This window comes from Microsporum canis, genomic scaffold, assembly GCF_000151145.1.
Source record: "Microsporum canis CBS 113480 supercont1.1 genomic scaffold, whole genome shotgun sequence".
Classification (NCBI taxonomy): Eukaryota; Fungi; Ascomycota; class Eurotiomycetes; order Onygenales; family Arthrodermataceae; genus Microsporum; species Microsporum canis.
In genome coordinates this window covers 412,709-440,643 of record NW_003299169.1, presented here as the reverse complement: position 1 = coordinate 440,643, position 27,935 = coordinate 412,709, and the positions used below count along the sequence as shown (strand labels likewise).

General features: G+C 45.4%; 10 protein-coding genes across 10 annotated transcripts; 6 read left to right on the top strand and 4 right to left on the bottom strand.

Annotated features, from left to right (window-relative positions):
• Positions 1–88: 88 nt before the first annotated feature.
• Positions 89–1,545, bottom strand: MCYG_00169 (imidazoleglycerol-phosphate dehydratase; the record flags this gene model as incomplete). Its single annotated transcript, XM_002850019.1, has 4 exons — positions 89–104; positions 169–1,111; positions 1,172–1,322; positions 1,396–1,545. 4 exons carry the CDS (start codon positions 1,543–1,545, stop codon positions 89–91), a joined length of 1,260 nt encoding a protein of 419 aa, XP_002850065.1.
• Positions 1,546–3,670: 2,125 nt separating this feature from the next.
• On the top strand, positions 3,671–4,475 carry MCYG_00168 (66S preribosome component NOP16; the record flags this gene model as incomplete). The annotated part of the gene is made up of 2 exons (XM_002850018.1): positions 3,671–3,798; positions 3,866–4,475. 2 exons carry the CDS (start codon positions 3,671–3,673, stop codon positions 4,473–4,475), a joined length of 738 nt encoding a protein of 245 aa, XP_002850064.1.
• A 671-nt stretch (positions 4,476–5,146) lies between these two features.
• MCYG_00167 (cell wall integrity and stress response component 4) lies at positions 5,147–6,839 on the top strand (the record flags this gene model as incomplete). Its single annotated transcript, XM_002850017.1, has 4 exons — positions 5,147–5,214; positions 5,332–5,463; positions 5,562–5,584; positions 5,653–6,839. 4 exons carry the CDS (start codon positions 5,147–5,149, stop codon positions 6,837–6,839), a joined length of 1,410 nt encoding a protein of 469 aa, XP_002850063.1.
• Positions 6,840–7,431: 592 nt separating this feature from the next.
• On the bottom strand, positions 7,432–9,064 carry MCYG_00166 (uncharacterized protein; the record flags this gene model as incomplete). Its single annotated transcript, XM_002850016.1, has 3 exons — positions 7,432–7,803; positions 7,856–8,010; positions 8,095–9,064. 3 exons carry the CDS (start codon positions 9,062–9,064, stop codon positions 7,432–7,434), a joined length of 1,497 nt encoding a protein of 498 aa, XP_002850062.1.
• Positions 9,065–9,514: 450 nt separating this feature from the next.
• MCYG_00165 (peroxin 24) lies at positions 9,515–11,259 on the bottom strand (the record flags this gene model as incomplete). Its single annotated transcript, XM_002850015.1, has 3 exons — positions 9,515–10,817; positions 10,881–11,015; positions 11,078–11,259. The coding sequence occupies 3 exons, from the start codon at positions 11,257–11,259 to the stop codon at positions 9,515–9,517; spliced, it is 1,620 nt and encodes a 539-aa protein (XP_002850061.1).
• A 992-nt stretch (positions 11,260–12,251) lies between these two features.
• MCYG_00164 (dyrk) lies at positions 12,252–17,095 on the top strand (the record flags this gene model as incomplete). Its single annotated transcript, XM_002850014.1, has 6 exons — positions 12,252–12,348; positions 12,435–12,618; positions 12,696–12,756; positions 12,813–15,662; positions 15,713–16,825; positions 17,042–17,095. 6 exons carry the CDS (start codon positions 12,252–12,254, stop codon positions 17,093–17,095), a joined length of 4,359 nt encoding a protein of 1,452 aa, XP_002850060.1.
• An 828-nt stretch (positions 17,096–17,923) lies between these two features.
• On the top strand, positions 17,924–19,349 carry MCYG_00163 (ER-derived vesicles protein ERV41; the record flags this gene model as incomplete). Its single annotated transcript, XM_002850013.1, has 3 exons — positions 17,924–18,090; positions 18,156–18,746; positions 18,832–19,349. 3 exons carry the CDS (start codon positions 18,000–18,002, stop codon positions 19,347–19,349), a joined length of 1,200 nt encoding a protein of 399 aa, XP_002850059.1.
• A 1,242-nt stretch (positions 19,350–20,591) lies between these two features.
• MCYG_00162 (conserved hypothetical protein) lies at positions 20,592–21,595 on the top strand (the record flags this gene model as incomplete). The annotated part of the gene is made up of 3 exons (XM_002850012.1): positions 20,592–20,622; positions 20,680–21,140; positions 21,257–21,595. The coding sequence occupies 3 exons, from the start codon at positions 20,592–20,594 to the stop codon at positions 21,593–21,595; spliced, it is 831 nt and encodes a 276-aa protein (XP_002850058.1).
• Positions 21,596–24,451: 2,856 nt separating this feature from the next.
• Positions 24,452–25,012, bottom strand: MCYG_00161 (conserved hypothetical protein; the record flags this gene model as incomplete). Its single annotated transcript, XM_002850011.1, has 1 exon — positions 24,452–25,012. The coding sequence occupies one exon, from the start codon at positions 25,010–25,012 to the stop codon at positions 24,452–24,454; it is 561 nt and encodes a 186-aa protein (XP_002850057.1).
• Positions 25,013–25,160: 148 nt separating this feature from the next.
• Positions 25,161–27,819, top strand: MCYG_00160 (methyltransferase; the record flags this gene model as incomplete). The annotated part of the gene is made up of 4 exons (XM_002850010.1): positions 25,161–25,440; positions 26,173–26,690; positions 26,758–27,133; positions 27,194–27,819. 4 exons carry the CDS (start codon positions 25,161–25,163, stop codon positions 27,817–27,819), a joined length of 1,800 nt encoding a protein of 599 aa, XP_002850056.1.
• Between the last annotated feature and the right edge of the window lie 116 nt (positions 27,820–27,935).

The following is a 27,935-nucleotide window of genomic DNA, read 5'->3' as shown; positions in this document are numbered from 1 at the left end:
TATATTTTCCCATTTTAACTACTCAATTAGACTGAACTAGTTTATATCCCTAAACTGTCTACTGTATAGTACGTCCTTTTCACCATTTTTAATCCCATGAAATCCTGCAAAAGTAGTTAGCTACGCAGCCAAGAAAAAAAAAAGATCAGCAGGTAAGGGTTGACTTACAGTAGCATTATTCCCGCTCCAGCGGCCATGGCAGCAAACTGCATCATCGTCTTTCTAACTTCCACCCCCTTATCCTTACCGGTTTCCAGCAACTCTGGAATGACAGCTACCGTACCAACATATAGGAACGTTCCAGCGGTAAAAGGTAGTAATAAGTCACCAACCATCAGGCTGGTTCCAAGTAAGCCGGGAGCCGCAGCTCCAGAGGGCGCGGATGCAGAACCGCCGCCAAACTCCTGGATTGCAATACCGATAAACGTCCCAATGAATGCACCGATGGCAGTAACGAATTGAGCACCCATAGCCTTACGTTTCGAGAAACCAGACTGAATCAACAGTGCAAAGTCACCGACTTCATGCGGGATTTCGTGAAAGAAGACGGCAACGGTTGTGGTTGCGCCTATGGTGGGGGAAGCGTAGAAGGACGAAGACATGGCTAGTCCGTCGGTGATATTGTGCGTAAAATCGGCAATCAAGTTCAGGTACCCGCCTAGCTTCACGCTGGGGTTGGTACCTGGGCTCTCGGTTTCATGTTCATGTTCGCTGGTAGCGACACTGCTGGAAGCTGCTGGTTTCCGCTGCTTTAGGTCACCGTTTTTACCCTCAGTGGACACGCCTGTGGCTGTTACTGGTCCTGAATCACCGCTGTGACCGTGCTCATGCGCGTGGCCGTGCTGATGACCTTCCCCTCCAGTCGCAATCCTGAGTATCTTATCCATAGCCACAAAAGTCACGAAGCCAACGAGTATGGCCAAACCGAGGAGTAAGTTCTTATTTGGCTCGACCATCACAAAGCGGACATGTTCTGGTGAGTCCTCTCCGAGGAATATCTCGGGTAATAGGTGGAAGAGCGTGTCTCCTAGTAGACCCCCGACTGCAAAGGCAACCATAATGGAGAGGGAAGATGGGTCGATGTTTGGAGGGCATAGTGCTAGTAGAAAATCTGTATTGAAGAAGAGCCTTAGTATCAATTCTTCTCAAGTTAAGCATCAAGACTACGTACTTGGGGGCCCGGAGATATAGACGGTAGCAAGTATAGCGTTCACAGCGGGACTTCCAGGGAATAGAACCGCAAAGACCCTGGAGGTCAGGCTGGCTGTTTCAGGGGCGCTGGCAAGCTTCTGCGCATTAAGCGATTGAACCAAGGGGCATTCCTAGATGAGAAGCCTCGAGTTAGATCGTCCATATATATAAAGCTGGTATATTTTCTGTGGTTCGCATAGTTACCTGTAGCTTCTCTTCGATCTGAGGCACTGTCAGTTCCCCAGTCGCAGCCTTATCCGATGTAGCTTGTGCCAGGACAGCGAAGAGTGCAACCACCGCTAGAGAAAGCCATAACCGGCTATGAAAAATGGAGTATCCGATCGAACGAGCCATGGTTACTCCCTAGAAATCTGGTAATATAAACAGCTATATCGTGAGCATTGATGGTGGAGGGAGTTGCAAATCGTCTTGTCTAAACAAGCCAAGCATAGCTTCTGACAGGGAACATCCTCCCCCTATTAATAGCACGCGACAACCTACGTTGATAGACGAAGGATCGCGTTTTATTTTGTACCTTATAAAAAACTATTATAAATGTCAGAGAGCTACTGGCATCACTGAATTATCATCATTACTATGTATATCTCCCTAAACAGCTTGGTCATCGTTCTTCTCTAATAAGTAAACGTTCCACCGTAAGCCTATTTTTAGCCCAGTTCTCCCTGGTAAAACCTATGCGAGACTCACAGGGTTGAGGTGCGTAGGGATGCCCGGCTGTCTATCATCGCTCTAGTGGAGGTTGTGTTTAGAGTAAAATGCTTTAGCTTGTCAGTTACCCCAAGGATGAATGCCGGTAGTTTTGGGATATGCTCGTAGGCTTATATACACATTTCTTCCATAGCCTGGCCCAATGCTTTGTTTTAGTAAAGTCGCTGGTTTCGTCATGTCGACCGCTTGGTGACCGGCTCGTTTATCCCAAGGAGGATTGTGCGAAATGTAGTTTAGGGGCTGAAGATAACTCCCAAGACGTCAACTCCTGGCCGCAGACAATCATACGGCCCTAAGCCCGCCCTAACCATAGCTTGCTTGAGCGTCAAGGTATACTTCCTTGTCTACAACCCATACTTCCACAAGGTGTTGTAGCGTTGGCTTGGTGGGAATAGCTATGATGAGTACAGTTGGGTGAGTGAGCCTGATGGGGAGCTGCGAGACATGTAACATTGTCGTCAGGGTCTCCTTGGGCTCGCGTTTTTGGTATGTCCTTTATAAAAAATAGTTAAATACGGACAGTATACAGAGTATTCCGATCCGAGTAATTTGTATTACTTTCCACTAAAAGTTATCCTTGCCTAGGGTATATGACCTAGGATTAGAGCGGAATAAGAGTTAAAATATAGGATCTAGTAGAGGAAAAATAAAAGAGAAACATATCAAGTTGATAAAAACGCTCTATGATCACGTCTTAGAGAGTGAGCACCGTAACGATTAGCGTCCTCTGAAGGGAGATGGTGTTCGTTGTGAAGATGTTTGGATCCATCATCAAAGGGCTGTCCGCGCTAGTAGGATCCCGCGACAACGCATCTCCGTACCTCACGCTCTCAACAGGAAAGTCCAGTATTAGTATTTTTTGCACGAGCTGCGTTGCCAGAGAGTGTTTGTAGATAAGCGCTTTATCGACTTCGACAAAAATGCCATCTTTAGCCCTGGTATGCGCTCTAACCAAGTGAGCACAGGGGAGGCAAGAGACTGGTATGATTCCGAGAGTGCGGCCTCATTCTGAAGCCGGACAGTATCCATAATGTCATAACATAGTCGCTTTTTAGATAGGGTATGGAGCCTTAGGCCATCAACAATAGCAGCAAGTCAGGCTGGCAGTAATGCTTTCTCCGGCGCAGAATAGTAAAATTTTGCCATTCAACCGTAATGTCCTCCCTGTATCGTCGGGATAGTAACCAAAAAATAGTTGCCTGGTATCGTGTATAAGTGATGGAATCTACATCTTCATACTCATTGACCGTTGGCACCCATAGCCCCATAGATGAGCATGTTTCCGTTACGGATGTATGCATGCAGCGCTGTGGCATCGTGTTGCTATCGCCGATTATCGGATAAAGTAGCAGCAGCACACGCAGCAAGTAGCATGTTGATATACTTTGCTGGATAGTAAGTCTCCTGGCTTGCGGATTTATCGGTGGCCCTAATAATGACATGGGACACAGATGTTATCTTATTCCACAGCCATTTCACTCTGTATCTCACAGGCATAAATCAATGGCAAGAGAAAGTAACAGTTCTGTGCTCCGTATATAGTTGAAGTATTTTATCCTCTATCGCTTTTGCTGATAGTGAATAATTACTTGCATTCCAGTGAAGTCAAGCGATGGAGTGAAGTCCTTGATTATATAAGCAACAGAGCGCCAAGATATGTGACGATGTATGCAAACTCCGAATGTAAAAAAAAAAAAGTGCAACGAATAAAAGAGTCAAGTATTTCAGCTCAACATATCGCTAAGAGAAAATGGGGAAAGTATTACAGAAAAAGAAGAATCGGTCTTCGAATCCAAAGGTCAAACACAAGAGTAAGAAGGCCAAGAATGGGAATAAGAAGATAAACGTCTTCGGAAATGCAATCATCAAAAGCAACTGGTATGGTCCAAGGGAAATCATGTCCTGCGTGCAAAATAAAGAGAAAGAAACTGACCTTCACATATAGGGACAAGAAGTTAACTCTCACCCAGAATTACCGTCGCCTCGGACTTACTTCTCGTTTAAATGCACCTACTGGAGGGATTGAGAAGAAGATATCTAAAGAGGGAAACGAAACCACACAGTCTGGATTGAATGAGCCGTTCCGTGTCCCACAGCAGAAACGAAGCAAGAAGCTCCAGCCAGGTGAAGTCCGCGTTGAACGTGACCCGGAAACAGGAAAGATTCTGCGCGTCATCAGTGGAGACAATGAAGAGGACCAGACCATTGAAATAGCAGGACGAAAGCGAAGAAGGGATAATCCATTGAATGATCCGCTGGAGGATCTACCAGAAGATAGTGAGATGGCACTTGATGGCCCCCGTGGCACTTCATCGTCACTCGATGTTGTGGCGGAACTGGAGAAGCAGGCTGCGGCCCAGGAAGAACAGTTGAAAAATAAGAAACCCAGACACCAGAGCAAGCGAGAAGAAGAGTGGCTTGAGGCCCTGGTACAAAAATATGGTGACGATACCGCACGAATGGCAAGGGATAAGAAACTTAACCCCATGCAGCAGACTGAGGCGGATATTGCGAGGAGGTTGAGGAAGATGAAGGCAAGCAAAGAGCGGGAATAAGAACGGGTGCGAACTGCTTATAAATGAATACATATCTTTGGGCTGTTAGGTGGTGTTATCTTCGATCGCAAGGCGTTTTTCCTGGTTGGTATATTCATTTTATCCCTTTTTCATAACACGGTGAACCAAAAAAATGGGATATAGAACATGGGTTTTTTCTACCCATTGTACTTTTTGTCTCTTAATAATCACATTTATACCATTCATATGCATCTTCCGGGGAGACTGATGGCTCTACTACCGATTTTAAACCAGGTATAGGATGCAGCTCCTTTTTTTCATACCACCTTTATATGGTGAACTCCCTTTGAGCCTGATACCATGCATCTATCTCTCCCCCCTTTTCACTAAGAAGCATCAAAGGCCCCGCACCCAGCTATGTCAGAATAATACCCAAAGAGTGACTGTCTTTGTTGTGAATTGTGTGCTCTACCGGCAAGTCCCTTGCCTTACCTCACTTGGTGAAGTCTGCTGCGGCCAAAGTGAAGTTTTCTCACTCACTAGCTTTGTCCTCCTATAAATTCTCTTCTTTCCACCCTTTCACAACAATATCCTTTCTTCTCTTCTTCAACCTCCTTCTCTTCCACAAAAGCCAACCTGCTTTTACCCAATACACGCCTATAAGAGCATAAACAACGCGTTAATCTGCCTTGTCCCGTTGGATCTCCAATATGAAGCTTCATCTGCTTCTTGCGGCGGTTCTCTCGCTTCTCTGTGCTGTTAACGCACGCTTTGCCTTGTAAGCTAACTCTTATTCTTCCTAAAGACAGGAAGACTTTTGTAACGAGATTCAGGAAATCTTGTTAGGAGTTGTCTATATAAGCTTGTTTTGTTCTAAATCTAACGTCTTGTCTAGCCACTATGCAAATATTACTGTTGCTCACTGTCCAGCTCCTGATGGTGATTTCTGTTATGAAGGCCTCCGTGGCCCTATGGTGATTAGGTGTAGCAAAGGCTCCGTTATTAACACCATTAACTGCAAGAAGTAGTAAGGCTTTTGAGTCATTCTTTGACGCGTTTATCTTATGTTTTCACTATATATCAACGTATAGTATATCAGTTGCTAACGTTTTACCTCTTTTTTAGTGAAACTGACCGTACTGCCATGTGTACGTTCCTCGCGATATTCTGCCCTCCTATATTGCTTGTATTAGTCTGGTTAACTCAATATAAATAGGCTTCGAATCGTCTGAAACCTCTGGAGATGCAACTTGCTTGCATCGAAACATGATTACACTCACTCCTGCAGTTGAAAAGGATTCATCTACTCCAATCCCTTATGTGTACTTCCCTAGGTCTGTTGTTGGGGCTGAGCCTATGGCCTCTACTTTGTTCATTTCTGAAGGGCCTACCCGGACGCCTAGCACTCTCCAAACTGAAGCAGTTGTGTCTACTATGGCTCCTACCCCGGGGTTCATTAGATCGCCTGGCTTGGATTTGGGCCCTGGGGGTAAGGTTCCCCAATCTTTTGCTCAGCTCCGAACTGAACCAATTGCTTCTACCTTCATTCCTGCTCCACAATTCGGAAAGTCTTCCGAAGACGCTGTCATCTCTACTGGCCTATCCGCCGAAAGCACTACCACACTCTCTACCACTATGACTACCACAGATGTAGTTCTTACTAGCCTATGGACCAGTGCCCACACCCGCGAGGTACAGTCTAGCATGACTACCCCTGAGCAACTCACCAGCTACCCGACCACCGAAGTTACCAGTGATGCTAGCACGTCGATGACCAAACACAAGGAAAATATGGTCCCTTCTACCCACTGCACCACCACCTTAGTTCAATCTACTTCGGAGTTGTCTACCTCTTCGGCTACTCCCTCGTCTGTTTCTACTACTAGCATCCCCTTGTCCACAGACATGAGTACTGTCGAGCCTACCATCAGTAGCAGCACCACGGTTTTGAGCACCTCCACCACAACGACTACCATGTTCATCACTTTCACGCCAACATCTACCACCCAGGCGGAGACTACCGTGCTTACTGAGACATTTATTACCGAGCAACCTCAAAAATCGCCAACAACCGAGTCCAAGGAAGCTACCGAGAGCAGTGTTACCTTATCCCCTAGTACTCTTCTGCCCACTAGCGTCGCGAATTACACATCCTATGGGCCTTCTTCACTGTCTATGCTTCCAACTCAGACTACTCTATCTACCTACTCGGAGAGAGTTACAGTATCTACCTCATTCACCTCAACAATCACGACAGTTCACACCAATCATACTTCAGTTCACACTACCCCAACCTACAGCATTGCCACGTCTACACTTGTCAATGCTGCTGAAGAGAACACAACCGATGCTAAGCTTGCTTATCTATTCGGTCTCATTGTTGCCTTCCTGGTTCTGGTGTGATCCCCTACTATGATGATCACCGAACAGCCATTCAGTTGACTCTCAGAACTTCGAGTTCTAAAAGGGAAGAAGCGAAGCAGATGATTTGTTTGTAATGGTTGTTTTCAGCTTGCTTGATTTGTCTTACCTGATTTGTCTTCGACATTTTCTCTTTGTTTTCAATCTGGGGTTGGTAATACGGAAATTAAAATATGACTGGTGGTGTGCCAGTAGACTAAAAAAATGTACTACAAGCAAGCATGAAGCAACAATAAAATTTATTAAGAAAAAAATTCTTCCTTTTAATTTCTATAATATACATACATCAACTTTCCATTTGCACAGAAGGTTCCTGTTATTATGGTGGAAAGTGCATAGTGAGATGTATAGTATATTAACTGGGATATACAATCATAACTTTAGGTTACTTCTCTAGGCAGAGCATCTCCTACTGTTCTTGGTATTAATAAAGCCGAGGATATTGGTAGGTGAATGCTAATTCTAACTAGTCTAGACATTTTTTCATTAGTCTCTAGGGTATATGTATGCAATACCACGACAGGACCAAGTTCCTGTATTAACGATGAATAAAGGAGTATTGAAACATAGTGTTTTATATTTCATTATCCAATAATTCCGCAGCAAGCTTTAGTACAAGAACATCTTCTTCTTCGCTTGTCCAATTCTGTACATGGTTTGTTTCTTTCCTAGTGTGCCTGTCACTATCAAAAGTAGTATGTTCGTACCATATTTCTGGAAGTGGTGCTCTTCCTATTTCGAGGGCAAGCTTGGCAAACATGGATCTCCGTAGAAATGGACCACTTATGGGCCACAGTTTGTCTTGGGATTTTGGTCCTTGAATAATGTCGGGTATAGGGTCTAAACGCCTTTTATAGAGTAGATATGTTACCACATACCGAAAATAGAGGTATCGGGTTGCTGGGCGGCGGTCTCCTTGGAACTTGAGAGGTTGTCGATGGATATCCTGTACTTGAGTTAGCAAAGCAGGCCACTTATTGACCACCAAGATGCCATACCTTCCATAAAACACCCGGATATATGAAATGGTTGTTGATAGTGGGATCCACTACAACTATCGTCCATTCATACTCTTCGCTTGAAGATAGATAAGGAACAATGGCGATTGCGCCCATGTTCAAAGCTCGCGCAAGGTGTACATCGAGGGTTATAGCTATTCAGACAATGATGAAGCAGTCAGTTACCCGTGGACAACACAAGAGGAGGATTGTGTTAATAATGACAATAATATCCCTACAGTTTCGAGGATCGTTGACGGGGACCTCCCCTACGCCAAACAAATGAGACAATAGGTCTTGAGAAAGGGCGTCTGGCACCAATCGACATGCCACCACCAGCGAAGGTGGTGCCCAGCCTAGAATATGACAATACGACTCTTCGTTTCCTGCTTCATTTATTCTTGTTGCTGAATAGTATTGTCCAGCGAGGCGGGCATGAGGTGTTTCATGATGAAGTGATCCAGTTGCGCGAAGGTACGGTAAAGCCCTTAACATTTTCCCTGTAAGCACTTCTCTATAAACATGTTCAATATCATTACATTGGGATATCGACTCGGCCATTTCTTCTTCGATTATCTTTCGCTGGCGGTGGATAATGACCAGCTCACGGTGGAAATGGGACCGCCATGAAAGTATTATATGATAGAGCCCGGTGGCTTGGGAAAAGGAGATTTCTTTTCGGTTAAGTGAGTCTTTAACTGTTTCCTGGACTATATCAAATCCATATAAGCCGCAATTAATTTTCAATACTCTATCGTCAAGGAATTCCTGAGGGCTGATAGCTTCAAATGTAAGCATGCTCGTTTCAAGTTCCTGATCAAGCCGCAACGGCGATGGGATTGCCCCAGATGTTGCGGACGACGATCCAGACATCGCTAATGAGAGTGGAGAGAGTGGTAAATTTTGGACCAGTGGATGCTGAACTTGTACTATCTTTTCACTTGGTCCAACTGTTCCATGTTTTTTCATCGGAGGCCCCATGAGATCGCGTATCTCAGACCAGGACCATGGAGCTAGATCCTGCATTGTTTCTGATCCTGTTTCAAGGCAATGTTTCTTTGAGCCCCGAGATGCATTGGGGAACGAAAAGTCGGATGGCGCCAAGTATATCTTCTCCGCTTCGGCTGCGATTGTTAGATTCAGGGGATGTTCCGGTGGAATCATAGGTAGCGTCCACGCTGGATCTTGGTGTACCGGAGTCGAGTTCATGATTTGGACAGCTGCGAGAATCGTATATAGGTGGTAGTGAACATCCAAGAACCGATACAGTGAAGGGAGAGAAAAGAAGACCACTTGCTACAGAACGATTCCTGGCTGGAGTGATCCAAATATTGTAGGCCTAGAACAACATGAGTGAAAATAGTAGGAGCAACTCATATCCCGTTACTCGGTTCTGTTTCAGTGCAAGATCGATATAGACCCAGAGGAAGGGAGACTGAGGGAATGAGCTCTTTCCGTTAGATTTGGCCTGTTTTGAAGCCCATTGATGAAGAGGATTCTTCGTGGCTTGATGACAATTCGACGAAGTAATTATCTGCGGCGCCGTGGTACTTTGCAACGGGGTGTATTTGTTGACTGTAATAATATAATTCCCGTAATCATATAGAAATCGTACAGCGGAACCAGGAGCAGATGTCGAACGGAGTGAAGCTTGGTTGGCTAAGAGGATAGTGGCGTAGCTTTCAATGCCTTTTCATCAATGGTCATTCTTCGCACAACTCTAACCCAACGTCTTCTCCTCCAGTCGCCGGCTCTATCAACTTGCTTCGTAGCTTCCTCCCATTCCGGCTTATCTACGTGGCTGGAGCGCTTATTAGTTTGGGGCGACAGTTGTGCCTTACTTCTTGGGCTCTCCCACGAGTCAGTATATGCCAGGATATCGGCGGCAAGGTGGTCTTCATTTGGTGGGTTAAAGGGCAGATCCCATACCCAGCCTCCAACTTCCTCACCAATAATCCCATCATTACTGTCAGGAATTTCGAACTCTACCCCAGTCACCATGCGCTCCATTACCCACTCCCGACATTCGAGGTCTAATTCCCATTTTTTGCTCTTCCAGACCCATCCAGGAGGGGGTCTCACATCCTCGAAAAACCTTGAGCCTCGAGGGCGATCTCCCGATATACGAGAAGGACAAAGAGGGTCGTATGGGGTAGATGTAAACAAAAACGGCTCCCATTCGGGTGATGCTGAATACAAAGAATATGTTTTATGTTGTAGTTCAAAAATCTCAACCTCTCGCTCCTCTGGCTCTGCAGAAAGGGATATAGCAGTGATAGAGTCAAGGAGATTCATTAAGCCGGATACGGTTAAGGGTATAGAGTAGCCAAAAATGTCAAATGTGGATTTCTGTTCGCCTTCAGCATTACCATGCGATGCACTGTGTGACGCGAATGTAGTTTGGACCATTTCAAAAAGAGGCTTCATGTTCGGATGTTTCGATAGGATGAGAGCATTCCCAAGGAATAACATGATGAAACGCCAGGGAAGGAGACGTGATACGAGAAAGACGGCACCCGCACAGCCAGTGCATGCAATGAACAGGGACGAAGACAAGGTTTCATTGGAGAAGTTCGTAGCTGGAGCAATGAGTGACACAGCCGCATCGTGAAGGACGGCAAAATCCGCCATTGAGTTTTGCAAATCTCGCATGTTATGGAAGAAGTCCTTCGATGTCTCAGGAGCGGGCTTTATAGTTCTGGCAGGAGCAAGCGCAGGACCCTCATACGAGTAGTATGGGGTCGTACTGGAGGTTGAAGTTGAGGGAGGCGGCGGAGGATGTCTTGTTAAGAAGGCTGGAATCATGATGAAAAGAAGGATAAGGACAAATGGGAGCACCGCCAACAAGTACGGGTCGAGGCAAATGAATGAGTATACACAAATCAGAGACCATGTTTGGGTTCGGTGGCTCCAGGATAGAAGCTTAATCACGTTATACTGGAATCGAAATACTATTCCGATTCTGCTGAGGTTTAGCTATTGGGTTATCATTCCATGGTTATAAGCCTGGGTATCATCATCATACCTTGCATTAAATCGTCGGAAGTTGTTGGTCATCGTAGGTAGACTAAAAGGAGGCCTCTCTAAAGATGCCGACGCCTCAGTATTGTCTTCATCATCACTGCCGCCATCTTCTGACGGAACCAGCTGCTGGAGAAACCTAGATCCAGGACGAGTTAACAGGCCGCAGGCTGCGGGCTTGGGGTACTTGTAGAGACATACCTGGCAAGCAGCCGGTCCTGCAGAGAAGGCCCTGGAGTCGACTCCGCCTTTCCACTGTTCATCTTAACAGACGGCTGCTCCTCTGCTTCTACGCTGCTCGAGGGGCCTTGGTCCTCACCATTGGTGACACCAACACCACCGCCATCTTGGCCGGAGAATATCTCTGCGGTGTATTCGTCCATCTTCAACCCGTCCCTCTCTTACGTCCAAACGAAAGGAGCTCCTTGTATAGTTGTCTGTATATAAAACATATATATATATATGTAATATACATAAATATCTTTTCTATGTTTCTCTATGAAGGTCAGGTTGCCAACTTCCTAAAGCGGAACATGTCGTCACAAAATATCATGTGATATGAGGGCTCTCTCTAACCCTGTATAGACTAGTGGATCTTTTTACTTATCTAAGCATTATCCTTATATAATCAACGGACAGGGGGAAAGTCTAAAAAGGGAAAAAAGCGACTTCTTGCCATCTTTTTTAATATAAACTTGCGGCTGCGACAAACATTCAATTGAAACATTCTCCCGTATTAATATCTAAATCAAGGCTATATAGTTTGAATGCAGGCTGGGATATTCATTTGTCTCCCGTCCAAGGCACTTGAATGAGGTCTGCTGGTGGCAACTGTGGCTTTCTGATAGCGGATTAACTAACGACCAACGCCCGCTTGATCTTGTCAAGGTAGAGCTTCGCTAGCCACTAAGAGTTAAGAGTTCTTGTACCTACATGGGGTTTTGTACCTCACTGACCAGGTTGCTTTTTGATGCTTGATCCACCGGAGACTCGAACGACAAAAAAAAACCCTTTCAACAAACAAGAAATCTCCCTCTGATCTGCTCCTGGCCCAGCACCCCGATTTCCCACGCCGGTGGATGCTGTCGTGAACGAGACAACTGCCATAAAACAAACAACTCCTGGGTCAGTTGTGATTCGACGTCTGGTGAACACAATGACGCGGTAGCGGCGTATCGGGAACGAGCAAGTCGCTTCTGTTATCGCCCATTTCTTCGCGGTTCTTGACTGGAATATTCGCCTGTTGTCATTCCTGGGGCGTACGGGTTAAACAGCATCAGGTGTCAGGTCACCTGCGTTATAAACGTTGTATGCCACCGCGCAAGAACAACAATCCTGACGTGCCAGTTGAACGTTGCGGTCATCCCTCGACATTATGCCTGCGGACATGACCTCCCAGAGATTGCCAGCCGTGACGCAGCAGCAGTCGAAACCCTCTGAGCCATCTCGGCCTAATGAGACTCGATTTTATGGTAGGAGGTTCCCTCAGCCTTCCCAACCTTGGCTCGTTCGACTATTTTCTTCGTGAAGGCGTTTCTTAACATCATTATCCTAACAGCTCAAACGAACCGCAAACCTCTGCAAAGAAACTCACCAATTGTTCCGGTTACCAACCAGGCACCATTACCTTCCCTGTCTTCTCATGATACCGTTGGGCAACAGATCGAGGGCTCGACTTCGAAGCGGAGGAAGTCGATTCGGGATCGAAGTCCAACAATCGGTGGATCTGTGTCATCACGACGGTGAATATCCTTACCTTTGGCTGATAATGAGCGATAAGGATCGAGATATCTAATATATTTATTCTTTCTTCATACAGCACAACGATTCACTCCCATTCGGGCTCACAGACCCAACCTGAAACTTCATTCCTAAACACGGTTCGTCTTTCGCTGCCACTCATCCTCAATGTATATAAATGCTAATTTTGTCAAAGACCGGCAATCATACGCCTCCAGAGAGCAGTGAATTTCTTCCTGCTATCAATTTCGATGAATTCCATAACAGAATCTCCTCCAGAGAGCCGAGTCTAAGTCATTTTCCCATGCCAGGGCAACTGATACCCGACTTTGGATCCACACCATCTCCATCGAAATCAGCAACACGCTGGTCAACTACCCCATCTACTACAGCCTCCAAGCCTTCTAGGCCGAGTACGCTTGCCAGAAGACAAAGCAACGCCGCCCAAAAGTCTGATGTTGAAGGAGTTGGTGTAGGAGGGACTCCTAATTTAATGGGGCCACCGCCTACCCCTGCAACTACACGTACGAGACGACAAAGCCATGCTGCACCTCCAACATCTTCTGTTGCTGTTTCTAGGCCTCCCCGGAAATCTATAGGCCCCGGTGCCTTGGTTGCATCTCAAACAAATGGCGATGATGGCCTCCCACGAAGGCGTCAGAGTCTTGCAAAAAGAAACGCAACTGGGGAGGTACGGGTCAACACTAATGTTAACCGTGCAAGCCATCAACCTACGGAACAGTCTCCCGGCCCATCGTTCCTGAACACAACCAGAAGCCAGAAAGCAAAGTCATTGCAAGCTGTTGGTCGCGGGAGCAGGGATACCCAAATAACTCCCTCTGGTAGCTCCGATCATTCTCGATCTTCGTCAAACACTGCCATTCAGACCCCTGGAAAAGGAACTGGAGGCTCGAACACCGCTCTATCGTCGAAACGATCCTCAATCATGCCTCACCATCCGACTGGCTTAGGCGCAAGGACTATTTCGCCTACAGATGCCAGAAGGATGAAACGAATGTCCCTTGTCCCTAACCCGCCGCCAATACCGCAACGATCGCCTACCCAACTAGAGCTAAACTCCCCTCGCCCGCGCTCCTCAGCACCATCACCATCTATGATACCTCGAAAGAGCGTGACCCCTTCATCTGCCCGCACTACACCGGACCCGCACCGTAAATCTTACAGCTCAGGGATATCACTTTCATCGAATACAACATATAACTCTGCTCGCAACTCTAGTGGCTCACTGCAAGGAAGGTTTTCGCAGACAGTATCATCCTCTAGACTCCCAACTCCTAAGCCGCGAACGGAACATTCAAGCCAGGAGGAGGAGGAAGTACCGCCGGTTCCCGCTATCCCCAAAGCATACGAGTCACCAAAAGGCGAAGCTTCCATGCCCCCAACATTTATTCCTAGACAGGCAAGTATGCCATTCGAGCTTGAAGCGCGAAGGCAGGCCTTGAAAGACCCACCTCCTGCAGAAGCTGAAGCACCCTCTACGCCATCTAATCAAACTCTGGGAGTCTCCATGATGCACCATGACAGCCGCGCCTTCAGTTCTGAGGTTAAACCGCGAGTTGCTGGTAACCATGGGAAGAGAAGTCTCCAGCCTCTTAAACTGCCACCGCTTAACTTGATGCCGTTGAGTGGTCCTGTGGCGAGTAAAATCAATGCTCTACGAGACAAGGAGCCAAAGGAGTCTCTTCCTAATCCTTCCAGCACACCACCTCCTCGACAAACAGTGACAAAAACACCAAGTACTCCTATGACCGCCTCTAAGACCAATTTCCCTTCCCAGGGCCTTCAAGAGCCTACGCCAATACCTATACATACATCTAGAAGTAACAGCTCACAAATTACACTGCCTTCTCACACCGGCTGTCGTTCCCAAAACAGCTCAAGTGCTCTAGACTTTATGGGCTTGTCTTCAAATAGAACTATATCGCCTTATATCTCTTCATCCTTGCCTCGAGGAGCTGAGGAAATGAATTTTATTCGTGACAAAGTGGTCTCGAAACCCTCCACCAACAAACTAACTGGTCCGCGGCCGCAAACCCAAATTTCAACCATTTCCACTTCAGATGCCTTTAGCTTCAAGTATGAGCCCGATACTATGGATCCCAATCCGAGTCCGACCGTTGTACCACCTTCTCCGCCAAGGAAGGTAAGTCTTGATCAAGCTAGACACGCCGGAAGCAATGATGTGGGATTATGCGACATTCCCAAATTTGAAAACATGCCTCCTCCTAAACTTCCAGCTTCAGCATCAGCCAATAATATATCGCGAACAAGCCCGGCATCAAATAACAACTTCGCGCCTGCAAAACGCAAACAATCTATCTCCAACGTGGTTGCTAGCATTTCCTCGAGAAGGAACAAGAGTTTAACTGGTGAGCCAGGGCCAACAGTGGCAACTCAGCCATCTATGGAACTAGCAGATGAGACGCCGCCGGTTAGAACATCTTCCTCTATTTTAAACCCTGTACAGAGACTACTTGGAGGTCCACGACCTGCTCCCCCATCCGCACCGAAGTCTCGATCCGAGGAAGGGGAGCTTGATCGCGATGACCTTATAGCTGAAGAGGAGATGCGAAAACTTGGAAGCAAGCGCAAGGACTTCGAATCAGCAGCTAGAGAACTTGACGAACTCCGCCGAAGGGCCGGTCCTAAGGAACGGGCATCTCCTGCTCAGGCTCTAAAAATTGCGAGTCTCAATATATTTGAACGTGGAGAAATCATTGACTACAAGGATATCTACTTCTGCGGAACGCACAAGGCGAAGAAGCATGTTGGTGATCTTAATGCTCAGACTGCTAATTTTGGCTATGATGATGAACGCGGTGACTATAACATTGTTATTGGCGATCATATTGCTTACCGGTACGAAGTTGTGGACGTCCTTGGAAAGGGTAGTTTTGGCCAAGTCGTACGCTGCGTGGATCATAAGACGGGTACACTTGTTGCCGTCAAGATTATCCGTAATAAAAAGCGTTTCCACCAACAAGCGTTGGTTGAGGTGAATATTCTTCAAAAGCTGAAAGAATGGGTATGTTTCCTCCCTAGTACAAGTCAATGGGCTCTTCTCATTTATTTTAGGATCCACAAAACCGCCATAGCGTTGTCAACTTCACTCAAAGCTTTTATTTCCGCGGTCACCTTTGCATATCTACAGAGTTGTTAGGTATCAATCTTTATGAGTTCATCAAAGCCCACGATTTCCGAGGGTTCTCCCTTAAGATTATCCGTCGCTTTACTAAACAGATGTTAATGTCGTTGGTTCTCCTCCAAAACCACAAAGTTGTGCATTGTGACATGAAACCAGAAAACGTTCTTCTCGTACATCCTCTCCGTGGAGATATTAAGGTCATCGACTTCGGATCAAGCTGCTTTGAGAACGAGAAGGTATATACTTACATTCAAAGTCGTTTCTACCGCTCTCCAGAAGTTATTCTTGGCATGTCATATGGAATGCCGATTGATATGTGGTCTCTCGGATGTATCCTTGCGGAGCTATACACTGGATACCCACTTTTTCCTGGGGAAAATGAACAAGAACAACTGGCCTGTATAATGGAAATATTTGGACCTCCCGAGAAGCACCTTATCGAGAAAAGCACTAGGAAGAAACTCTTCTTTGATTCTTCTGGAAAACCTCGTCTCACTGTCTCATCCAAGGGACGCCGGCGGAAACCGAGCTCAACTGATCTTCGCCAAGCGCTCAAATGTGATAACTCTGTTTTCCTAGATTTCATTACTCGCTGTTTAAGATGGGATCCTACGCGCAGAATGACGCCGCGTGACGCTATGCAACATGAATTTATCACTGGCGTCAAAGCTCCCCAACGCTCTACACGCTCTCATACGGGATCTCTGCATCACTCTCATTCCCAGTCTCCTGTCAAGAGATTTGCATCAACAAGTGCTACCTTAAACGGCCGCCCACTTCCAAACCCTCCTTCATCTACAACTTCCAATAGTGATGGAATTCGTCTTCGGGATTCGTCGACCAATTCTCCCGTCAAGCATGGTCTATCCAAACGCCACTCTACCTTCCACCATACCTCCACAACAATGACAACCAATCCGGGGATGACCCCCAAGCGCGCGTCAAATATCCCTCCGTCGGGGAATTCCGCGTTACCTCGTGTGGCGCCAAGGAATACCAGTGGAAAGCCAGACCTTGCAGCTGCGGCAGCAACAACCAGCTTGGTAAGCTGATGCAAACAGCGCTCCTCCCTTTCTCAGCTGGGCAACATTATTTGCTGCAGCCTTTTTCTTTTATTTATTTAATTTTTTTTTTTTTTTTAATTTCTCACGGTGGTACTATTGGATATCTAACGTGATGTAATGGTGCAGAGGACATAGGTATAGGAATGATATATGATGTTGCGGCTGTCAAGGTAACTGGTTTTCTTACCTTCACAGAACTCCGTAACGAAGACCGGAAAAGGTGGGGCCAAACAAGATTCTTTGCTTTGACTTAACTACGACAAAAGGATCTATGTGTCGAGTAATGTTTATGTTATTTCATGTTTACTTACCACTTTATTGTCATTTTTCTCCTTGAGCCATATCTTTATAGCCACATACCCTATATTCTTGTTAGCATTATGTTTTTTTCCCTCTTGTCCTTTAACCATTGTTTTGATTCTTGTTTTTATTTCCACATACTGGCATTGCATGCTTGCATCTGTTTTAGCCACGTCGATGTGTTATAAACTCTCTTTCTTTTATTCTGTTTTTAATAATGCCTACTTAAATTCTCGCATTTCATGGCCCTTGCCTTTTGTTGTTCTTGTTAAGGCTTTTGGATAAAAGATATGTGGCCACCTGTTATTTGCATTGGTTCTCTGCTTCTGCTTCCATGGTGCTGAATAGACCACAGCATATTAGCATTGTTATCGGTTCAAAAAAGTGAACTTTTTTACTTCCCTATTTATTAGTATACAATCTTTAATAAACACTAACTACTTTGAAATTGTTATCTTCGTATCCATTACACTAGATACTCAATCCTTTATTTCCAAGTCATGAAATTGAGAGATATCACGTGATATAAACTGTTCAAATATGGTTAATCTAGCGTGTAAGAAAAAACGGGAAGACTAACTTAAAATGGACTAGCTCCAGGTCCATCTGGATACCTGGCCTTTTCTCCGCTGAGTAAGCAAGATATGCTAGCACGAAAAGAAGTTTGAACTTCGCGGTTGAAGCTTGGAGATATCAAGACATTGCAGATTCTTAGAGGACGGCGACGATGGCAGCGGACTAGGCCCTGCTTAAGTAGTTTACCCTCATTATCCTTACTTACTTTGTCCAGAGGAATTGATGCCTGCGTTGGACGATATATATATATATATGCACTCTCATTGGCCGCGATCCGATGAACGGGTTCGCACACGGTGGCCTTGATGAGGCCAGCTTCGGTGAGCCGGATGGTATTGCCGCCAAACTGAAGACATTCGATGCCTTTCGTAAGTTATAACTGGGCTACGTCTTCCCATCCGCACCCTCACATCTCACTAAAGTACTATTGCAGCAAAGACAAAGCCTTCGTATACCTCCACCAGCCGTAGTGGCGGACTATGGACGGTCTTTATTGCTATTCTCTGCGCTATACTCTCCTGCTCCGAGCTCGTAACCTGGTATCGAGGGCATGAAAACCATCACTTCAGCGTCGAAAGAGGAGTGTCGCAGGAGATGCAACTCAACCTTGATGTCGTTGTCGCCATGCCTTGCGACGATGTCCGGATAAACGTTCAAGATGCCGTTGGTGACCATATTTTGGCTGGAGAATTGTTGACGCAGCAACCTACTAGTTGGGCCGCTTGGAACAGGGAATTCAACCGACAACGAGGCGGAGGGAGTCCCGAATACCAAACTCTTAGCAAAGAAGATCCCTTCAGATTAGAGGAGCAAGAAGAAGACCTTCACGTTGAACACGTCCTAGGCGAAGTAAGGAGAGGCCGGAAGAAGAAGTTTCCTAAAGCACCAAAACTAAAGAAATCCGATGCTGTGGATTCATGCAGAGTGTTTGGGAGTCTAGAGGGCAATAAGGTCCAGGGAAATTTACATATCACCGCTCGAGGATTTGGATATCTCGAATGGGGACAGCCTACTAACCCTCATAGTATGTCAATCTTATTCCTCCCTATAATTCATATTTCCAATAATACCAAAATTCTCCGCTATCTAGCTAACTAATTTGTTCCCAGGCTTGAATTTCACTCACCTTATTACTGAACTCTCGTTTGGGCCCCACTATGCTCGACTTCTCAACCCTCTTGACAAGACAGTCTCTACAACCTCTGTCAATTTCTACAAATACCAATATCACCTTTCAGTTGTCCCCACAATCTATACAAAATCCGGCCACATCGACCCCAACCACCGCTCTCTCCCAGACCCGAGCAGTATAACGGCAAAGGACTCCAAGACGACAGTTTCTACCAATCAGTACGCAGTTACTTCATACTCCCAGCCCGTACAACCTCGCATTGAATCTATTCCTGGAATTTTCTTTAAATATAACATTGAACCTATTCTACTGATTGTTAGCCAAGAGCGGGACAGTCTGCTGGCCTTGCTGGTCAGGCTAGTCAACGTTGTATCTGGCGTACTTGTCACGGGTGGCTGGTTGTTTCAAATTGGGTCCTGGGCTGTAGAGGCCATGAGAAAGAGAGGAAAACTCACATCCGATGGCTTGTTGACTGGGAAACATGCCATGGAATAGTTTGTGTCTGGTCCCTGTAGCTGGACTGTCACGTACAAGGACAGTTTTAGCCTATGTATTTTCTTATCGTCTTCCATTCCATTTTTGTTCCTTTTACCTTTCTTTTTTCTTGGCCATAAGAACCATATATCTTAGGAGTTGGAGACGGTAGACTGTATTTTGAAGATATCTTTCGTTTCTTCTCTTCATATGTCTTGGTTTCCAGCAAAGAACTTATTCAGGGGTTGTGGAACACCCATGAATTAGCGCAAGAACAGCTCACTTCCAAGCTATCTATCCGAAGAACCCTGCATCTAATTCGGCTGTTGCTCCTCCATGGGAGCCCGTGGAGGATCTGCTCTCGAAAAAAGTACCTATTCTACTCTGGGTAGCCTGGACCACACTCGACCGACACCAGCACACTAAGCTAAGAAAATGCCATGCGCCGCGCCGCAAAGTGCCCCCAACCCAGCCCAGACGGCCCAGATAGCCCCTGTTCCGCGAACAGTCATGTCCAAGCGAACTAAAAATTTATACACCAATTGCATGTGAGACCAAATTCTTCCGTTCACGCCCACTTCCATCATTCCATCAACATCAGTGTGGGGTCTGCGAGATACAGTACATGCATAGATGCTGATGTACTAGTCCTGTAATATCTGGCGGATGCAAGGGCAGACTCGCAAACAAACCTTCCAAGCTTAAATGACGCATAATATCTTCCGCGTCGCATCTGTACGGATGTGCGACCAATAATGGGGCCCCGGCCTGTTGTTGCATTTTGAACTGCTCTATACAGAGGACATGGAGCCTTCCCCTGCCCAATCAATGCTCTCACCAATTTCTGCTCTTCCCACAGAGTACGATATACGTCGCACGGAGTATCCGGGCACTATACCATTTGTCGATAATATACCTGACCTTACGAAGTACTCTTGATGGGCTCGACTGGTGATCCTTGCTATGTGGCTGCGGCCATTTAATCCAGATTGGATACCTGGAAACTATTTTTCCCTGCCATGAATACATATATTCTAAGATGTTTAGCCCGTGGCCTTCCCTTTTCCGCTCTCCTTGGCTTTGAATTGAGAACCCCTGCCTTCGGTAGAACATGGGTCGGATCCCCCTGGCTGCTTGGTTTCTTGATTTCTTCCTTTTCTATCTTCTGGAAGCCAGAATCTATTGAAACTTACACACTCTCACCGACCTCTTGTCTATACAGCCATCTACCATAATAGTCACACCCTTTCGTCGGACATACCAATGACAATGCTCTCTTATCTAGAATACCTAGGTAAAACAGTCGCCAAATGGCTGGGATGCAGCTTTCAACCCAAATCTATTTCCATAGTGACAAATACCCCCGGTGCAATAATTAAGCGGACAAATAACAGTTGGGGGAAGCATAAGCCCGTTCTCCTTATCATTCACGGTGCATGGCAACATCCGGCATACTACCAGACTTTCATTCAAGTCTTACAATCGCGTGGTTACGAAACTTATTGCCCACGTCTACCAAGCTGTGGTGGTCAGATCCCGCCCACAAAGTCACTCGAGGACGATGTTCGCTTCATCCGTAAAATCGCTGCTGAGCTCACGGATGCCGGTAGGCTAGTCGACGTCATCATGCATTCATACGGAGGTATAGTTGGCACGGATGCACTTTGCGGATTTGGCATCAACGACCGGTTTAAACGAGGTACTGTTGGCGGAATCAGGAATTTGATATATTTGACCAGCTTTGTACCCCATAAAGGCCAGAGTTTGGTAGGCATCTTTGAGGGCCAATCGTTACCAACTGTCGAAATCAATGTAAGTCAAAGACACACTCAGTTTTCCTTTTTTTTTTTGCTTTTTTTCTACTATTTCTACTATGTTTTTCGGAGCAAGCAATTTCCATGTTGATATCTCATAAACCCCTTACTTAGGAACAAACAAAACTCATATCGGCTACCAGCCCAATTCCCATGTTCTTCAATGATCTCCCCGACGAAGAAGCAGAATACTGGGTGAAACAGATGGTCGTCCACCCACATTCGGCGCATGCTACTCCTGTGGGCAATGAAGCATTTAGAGAACTTCCAGTAACCTACATTATTTGCGAGAATGACAAGGGTATATTACCTGAGGTGCAACAAATGATGATTGATAAGATTAAGGCTGTTGGTATTGAAGTGCGTGTCGAACGATGCACCGGAAGCCATAGCCCTTTCCTCAGCATGCCCCATGGTACGGCCGATATTATCGATAAAATTTCCAGGCCTTGACACCTATTTCTAACGCTTTGTATCTCTCATCTATTACTCCGGATATTGAAAAAGGGGATATGGCACGATGCATAATATATGACGTATTGATAGATGAGCCACGACCATCAAAAAAATCGCACCACAGGCATATGAGCTATGTTTTCTGTTTCAGACTCCTTTGCTGTTTCATATCGCTCAGTGTATTTATCGACCCATTTTGATATTCTCGTTGATGTGAAAAGGTTACACATCCAGAATTTGGCATTTGCTTCGAGTAGGCCGCCTAGGACTGTCATCTGTGGTAATAGCCCCATCACAATATCATATGCCTCTCTTTCGTGCATGTAGTTTGTCTTATTTTCTGCGGCTTTTTACTCATCTTCCTAGATCTCTTCTATGCCGACATTGCGGCTGGCTGATCAACTACATCGTGAGGGTAAAAAGTTTACCAGCGCCTCATCTGTCGTGCCCTCAACGGAATCTGTATGTTTCGCCTCAAAGCTAACAAGAAGTGGACATTAGCTTCCGGTACTTCTTTAAATAATAGTTAATCCTTAAAGGTAGTTTCGGAGGTGCTAAGTATTCTAGAGCAGCACTTAGAAAACAAATTACTCCATAGATCAACACTAAAGTCATTTCGGGAAGGAAAAAAAATCTGCACGCTGTACTGGCTATGATGGCATCTTTTATGGGTTAAAGTACCTAGCTGGTGGGATATAGACTAGGCATGAAGGGTTCAACTTATAACCATACGAAGGTATAATAGTAAAATACAAAAGACATCACTCAGATAATTGATGAAGTGAGCAATACTGGCAGAAACATTTCTAGTGCACCAAATCAACTTATTTCGTGCAGTATAAATGAAGAATCAGAGTGGTTTGGCAAGCTCGGTAGCTCTTAGCTCGGTAGTAACATCTCTATCATATACTGAGACTTTAATAGACGTAGAATTTGTTGGGTGCCTTCCTATTAAATTCATATGAACTAGATATACGTATGAACTCGAATATAGACTATAAAGGTAACATTATCCGGTTTATCTTTATCAGACTTACTAAATTACTAAGCTGTTCTTTCGAACTATCCTAAATCTCACCGGGGTGACAAGTTAAGTTAGACTTAGGGAAAGCAAATATTGACTTTCAAAAGATCGAGTTAAGAGAATGCATTTCAAAGGATAATAATCTAGCCTTTCCTAGAGATTTGCCTTATCATTGTCTAGAATTGTACCAACAATAGACTCGATACCTGTACTTTCAGAGCCGTTAGATACCTCCCACCCAAGCTACAAACCACATTTTTCATATTAAAAAAGGTGAGTGTGCAAAAGCAGATTCATCCCTAGATACAACGAAGTAGAGTCTAAGTTCTTAGGTTAATGTAGCTCAGATATCAAACCTGTTTTAGTGTGGGTATATCTTTTGCACCCAGTTAAGCGCGAGAGTTTATACGTGGTACTTCTCTACTATAGGCGACACATTATGTGCCACTCTGATCATAACTGAGTTTAGATATCTCAGTTATAGATATTATAAGAATATATAGTAGCTATATATATTTAAGATCACTTAATCATGATCAAGCTTAAATATCATTGAGCGATAGAAGTAAGGTAAGGTTGATAGACGGTGTCTCCGATACCTTTTATTTTAAGTTTTCGATGGCAGTGGTAAGAGACAAACAAGCAGATGGTATCAGCAAGAGGAGATGTAATTAACGAAAACCAGCTAATAGACTATAAGAGGAAGAAGAATAGGAGGCTTATCACGAATGTTGAAGTCCCCAAGGTCCCAGCCTAGATTGTTTTTATATCACGTGGTGGCTTGACATCTTTACTATCTGACGTCACTAATACTCATAACTAGATAGTTTATACGAGTCACATGATTATACATGCGTTAATTATTATATTATATAATCAAGAATAAGAACTTACCTCACTAAACAGAAGACCCATCTAAAATAGCTAGCGTGTCCCCACAAAACAAGCTGGAAGCATGTTGTACCTGCGGCTCTTTTGTTCCATACCTTGAGCCAACGTTCCTATCTCAAGGAGCTGCGAACGCCAGAGCTTCATGGCGTACTTCAGCTTGTTGTCACATATATCCTGCCACTTATGTGGGTAGAAAAAGATAATTACTAATGGCCGCACAAATAAGGTAGAACATCCTAGCTAAGTTCAGTATCACACCGGTAGCCCAATCTCTTGCTCTTCTTCTATACTGGATCTTTGTCGATAGGTTTTGGACAGGACAGCATTTAAGTTCCTAGTACCCATCTAGCCCATTGCATGGCCTGCACTTTCACCTTATAATGGCTTTATCATGCCCGATACTTCCACCGAAAAGGCATCAACCGAGCATTTAGTCATCTTCCATACAGCGAATATCTAGAGGGGGTCCCCGCCAATGAACCAAGCTTCTAGGGCCAGACACATTGACAAGATTAGTGTAGTTAGCTTTGGTTATAACTCGATTGTTAGGTTCCCAAGCTATCTATGAGGCCTCTCTTGCCGATTCTCAGAAATTATCTACAGTTAGAGCAACATATATCGTTTGATCCCGTACCAAAAAGGCTGAAAACATACTTGATATATATCTCTATTATTATCGACTGCGTGCTATTTATGGATTACCGTACTCCATATTATAACGAGCTTTTTATCTGATGGTAAATTCGATCAGGCTCGTGATAAACCTTAAAATTCTAAGTTCGATAGAATCACGTGCCATAATCCTCTCTTTTTCTATATTGTACAACAAGAAGTGTTAGCCAAAGACCAACTACAGCATTACTCGCATCTTATCAATAAAGGTACCATACTTTAACTGAACGATCGCACTATAATTTCAAGTATCACTGTCACGCCTTTTAGGCATAGAATACAATAGCCACCATTGCAGCTGCAGCGCCCACAACCTGGGGCAAGGGCACGCGAACATACCCAGCCGCGCCCGTGAATTGTGGAGGAGCAGTCTCTGATGTCCGTGGTCCGTCGCAATGCCAGTGATCACCATGGGGCTCACATCCGATGGATTCAGTTGGACTCGGTTTGAGAGACTTGGTGGCTGTCCCGGTAGGATAGACAATGTTGGTTGAAGTGACGCGAGGTCCATCGCAATGCCAGTGGTCACCGTGAGGCTCACAGCCCACAGACTCTGTTGGACTTGGCTTGAGAGACTTGGTAGTGGTGCCGGTGGTTTGACTGGGAGCCTCAGTTGAAGTGATACGAGGCCCGTCGCAATGCCAGTGATCTCCGTGAGGCTCACAGCCCACTGATTCGGTTGGACTTGGCTTGAGAGACATGGTAGCAGTGTCACTAGGAGAATCGGGGGCCACAGAGGTGACACGAGGTCCGTCACAGTGCCAGTGATCCCCGTGAGGCTCACAGCCTACGGATTCGGTAGGGCTAGGTTTGGTTGGCGTCGCCATTCCTTCGTGGTTATCGCCATCATGCGAAGTGGGTGCCGGTGCAGCGGCTGAAGTAGAGGAGACAACGGGACCATCACAGTGCCTATTGTATGTGTTAACTAGATGCTCTTGACCACAGGTACGGACAGTGTACTTGCCAATGATCACCATGAGGTTCGCATCCAACAGAGGCTGTTGGGGAGGGTGGCAGAGTGCCTTCAGCGAACACTACGCTGAGCGCAGACAAAGCAGCAAGGAGAGATCCAAAAGCCTTCATGATGGCAAAAGTTTGGCGCCCAAGTCCGTGTTCGAAACCGTTACACAAGAGACTGAAGAGCCCATCCGAACAGAGCAGGCATCTGAGCCTTTTATATTCACCCCTTCACGCTCGGTATACCTACTCCGAACGGTCGATACGTATCTATTGCTCCCCGGGTCCTTGGTTTCTGGTGTCTAGTTTGGAGAATTAGTTTCGATCCGCCCAATCGTGTCTTAGACCTCGCTTCTTGTCTTTCCCAAGCCCACACACTTCAAGCTTTGCAAGCAGCACCGTTTTATTTTCATCATAGTATACGAATGATTCAACCTTGCTTCGTACCTGCAAGTCAGAAGGGAAGAAAAAGAAATCTCCGGGCCGGAAAGAAAAATGCCTTGGCGTACAACAAGGTACTCAGGATCCCTTATATACCAGATTAGGAAAGGGAAACACGAGTATTTCATCCACCAGTTCTCAATATATGAATATATATTGTATTATCCATCTTGTTAATATTCCGGCTAAACTGGAATTGATAAGAAGAGTCGCTGATAGAAGCGTTTGAAGCCTCTGTTGGCAGTGTCTATGCTAGATACTTGATACCGCAGGAGCAGTCTACAGCAAGGTACTCACCTTTGGGCTACCTCATAAGACGGACTCCAGATGGGTCCAGCACGCCTTTAATGCTTGTGATTGTGGAGATATCAAGCAAGCTCTAACATGAAACTCCAAGCATCTCACTTAATTGCGCCATGACTTTGAAGGAAAGCCTTGCCCACAGGGTTCATAAATAACCCTGATAGGCAAAAGTCATTCAAGTCTTCTTTTATCTTCTAGAGTTCGAATAGGGTCCAGTTGGAATGTTATAGGGACAGTCAGTGCTACGACAGTCACCATCTCTAACTATTGATATTATTCTACAAAGATAATGATTTTGATACTACAATGACCCGGTTTTATGCCCTCATTTCGCTAGCCCTATCGATAATATTCGGTTTAGCTCTGGTATCGATTATTGGAGATGCCGCTGATCCAACTACTCGAAGCATTATCTTGCCCTCAAGCTATAAGATCCCAGGCTTTATCGCTATAGCTTCATCCCTCAAGTCATATCTTCCGGCAAACCACATATTCGTTCCTTTACTTCGAGCTAGCCTCCCAAGATCTCACCAGGGACCGGCAGTTCGCAGTGCTACAATTATCGGCTCCACAAATGCAAATGAAGCAGAATCAGGTGAAAAGTCGAAAAACCGCCGGCAACTTGAAGAGGAATCTCGTTTGCGAGATCGCCTAAAGAGAGATAATAGGAAATGGGACTCCTCGCATCCTCGGTATAGGCTGTTAACCGCTATGCATGGCTTTGCTCGCTACAAAGATAGGAACCTAGCCGAACTTGAACGGTGGAGTGCTCTATATTCGAACACACCAAAAAGGCATCGCACAGTAAGACTTCTCTTCGTACTCTTCTGTTTACGGATTCGCTAACCGCAAAATTATACCTTTTATCCAGTTCATTGAATCAATCGTAGGATATACTTCTAAGCTTAGCAAAGTCAAAGGCTTATTCGCAGAAAACGATAACCTTGCCCAGGACATCTTGAACCATGCACTGGAATTCTATCAAATCGAACGAATTGAACTAGAGCAGTTCATTAAAGAAGCCGAATCTGGTGGTATAACGGCCGATAAGACCAGTACATCTCAAGCAATGAAGCATTTCGTGAGAGATTGGTCCAAGGAAGGACTATTTGAACGGAAGGCTGCATTCCCTTGTGTTTTAGAGGCATTGAATAACTATACTGTCCACTCGAACAATCCGCCTCTCCGTGTACTCCTCCCCGGCTCTGGATTAGGGAGGCTAGCGCATGATATTTCAAACCTGGGAGGTATATGCATTCCCAGTTTGCATAGATCTGTTTCCATTTTCTGACATGAACTTCTCCAAGGTTTCGAGGTTACTTCCAACGAATGGTCTTCATATATGAATATAGCGTACCGCTATGTAGAAGCCATGAGAAACACAAATTCAACAACATTCTACCCCTTTATAGACTGGTGGTCTCATCAGGCGTCCACAACAGATCTCTTACGTCCTGTACAATTTCCTGACGCGCTTCCGTTCCATACGAATAGACAGTCTGAGTCCTCTCTCCTTCATATCGAAGGAGATTTTACCACCATGCATAATGGACTACCGACGGCTGAGACCAAGTACGACGTTGTGATAACACTATTTTTCATTGATACCGCCAGAAACTTGATGTCCTATTTTGAAACAATCCATAATTCGCTAAATGACGGAGGTACCTGGATTAACTTTGGCCCACTGCTTTATGGCAGCGCTCCATTCTTGCAGCTTTCTTTGGATGAGATTATTGATGTGTGTGAGCATATGGGATTTGAATTCCTCGATACGTCTTCGAAATGCGGTGACATTACCCTTGACGGGAAAAAAGTTCGGAGTAAAACGGTCCCATATGGATTGAGCGAACGGTCTTTGTCTCAGAATGCCTACAAAGCTCAATTCTGGGTTGCAAGGAAAGTAAAAGGGAGTGTATCACCGCTTCCATAGGCCTGTGCTGACAGACGTTGCTTATTTGTTGTACAATTATACTAGATGAACTGGTAGTAGTTATATTATAATCTAACTTGAGATTGAGCACGTACGTATATCAAAGTTGGACCAGC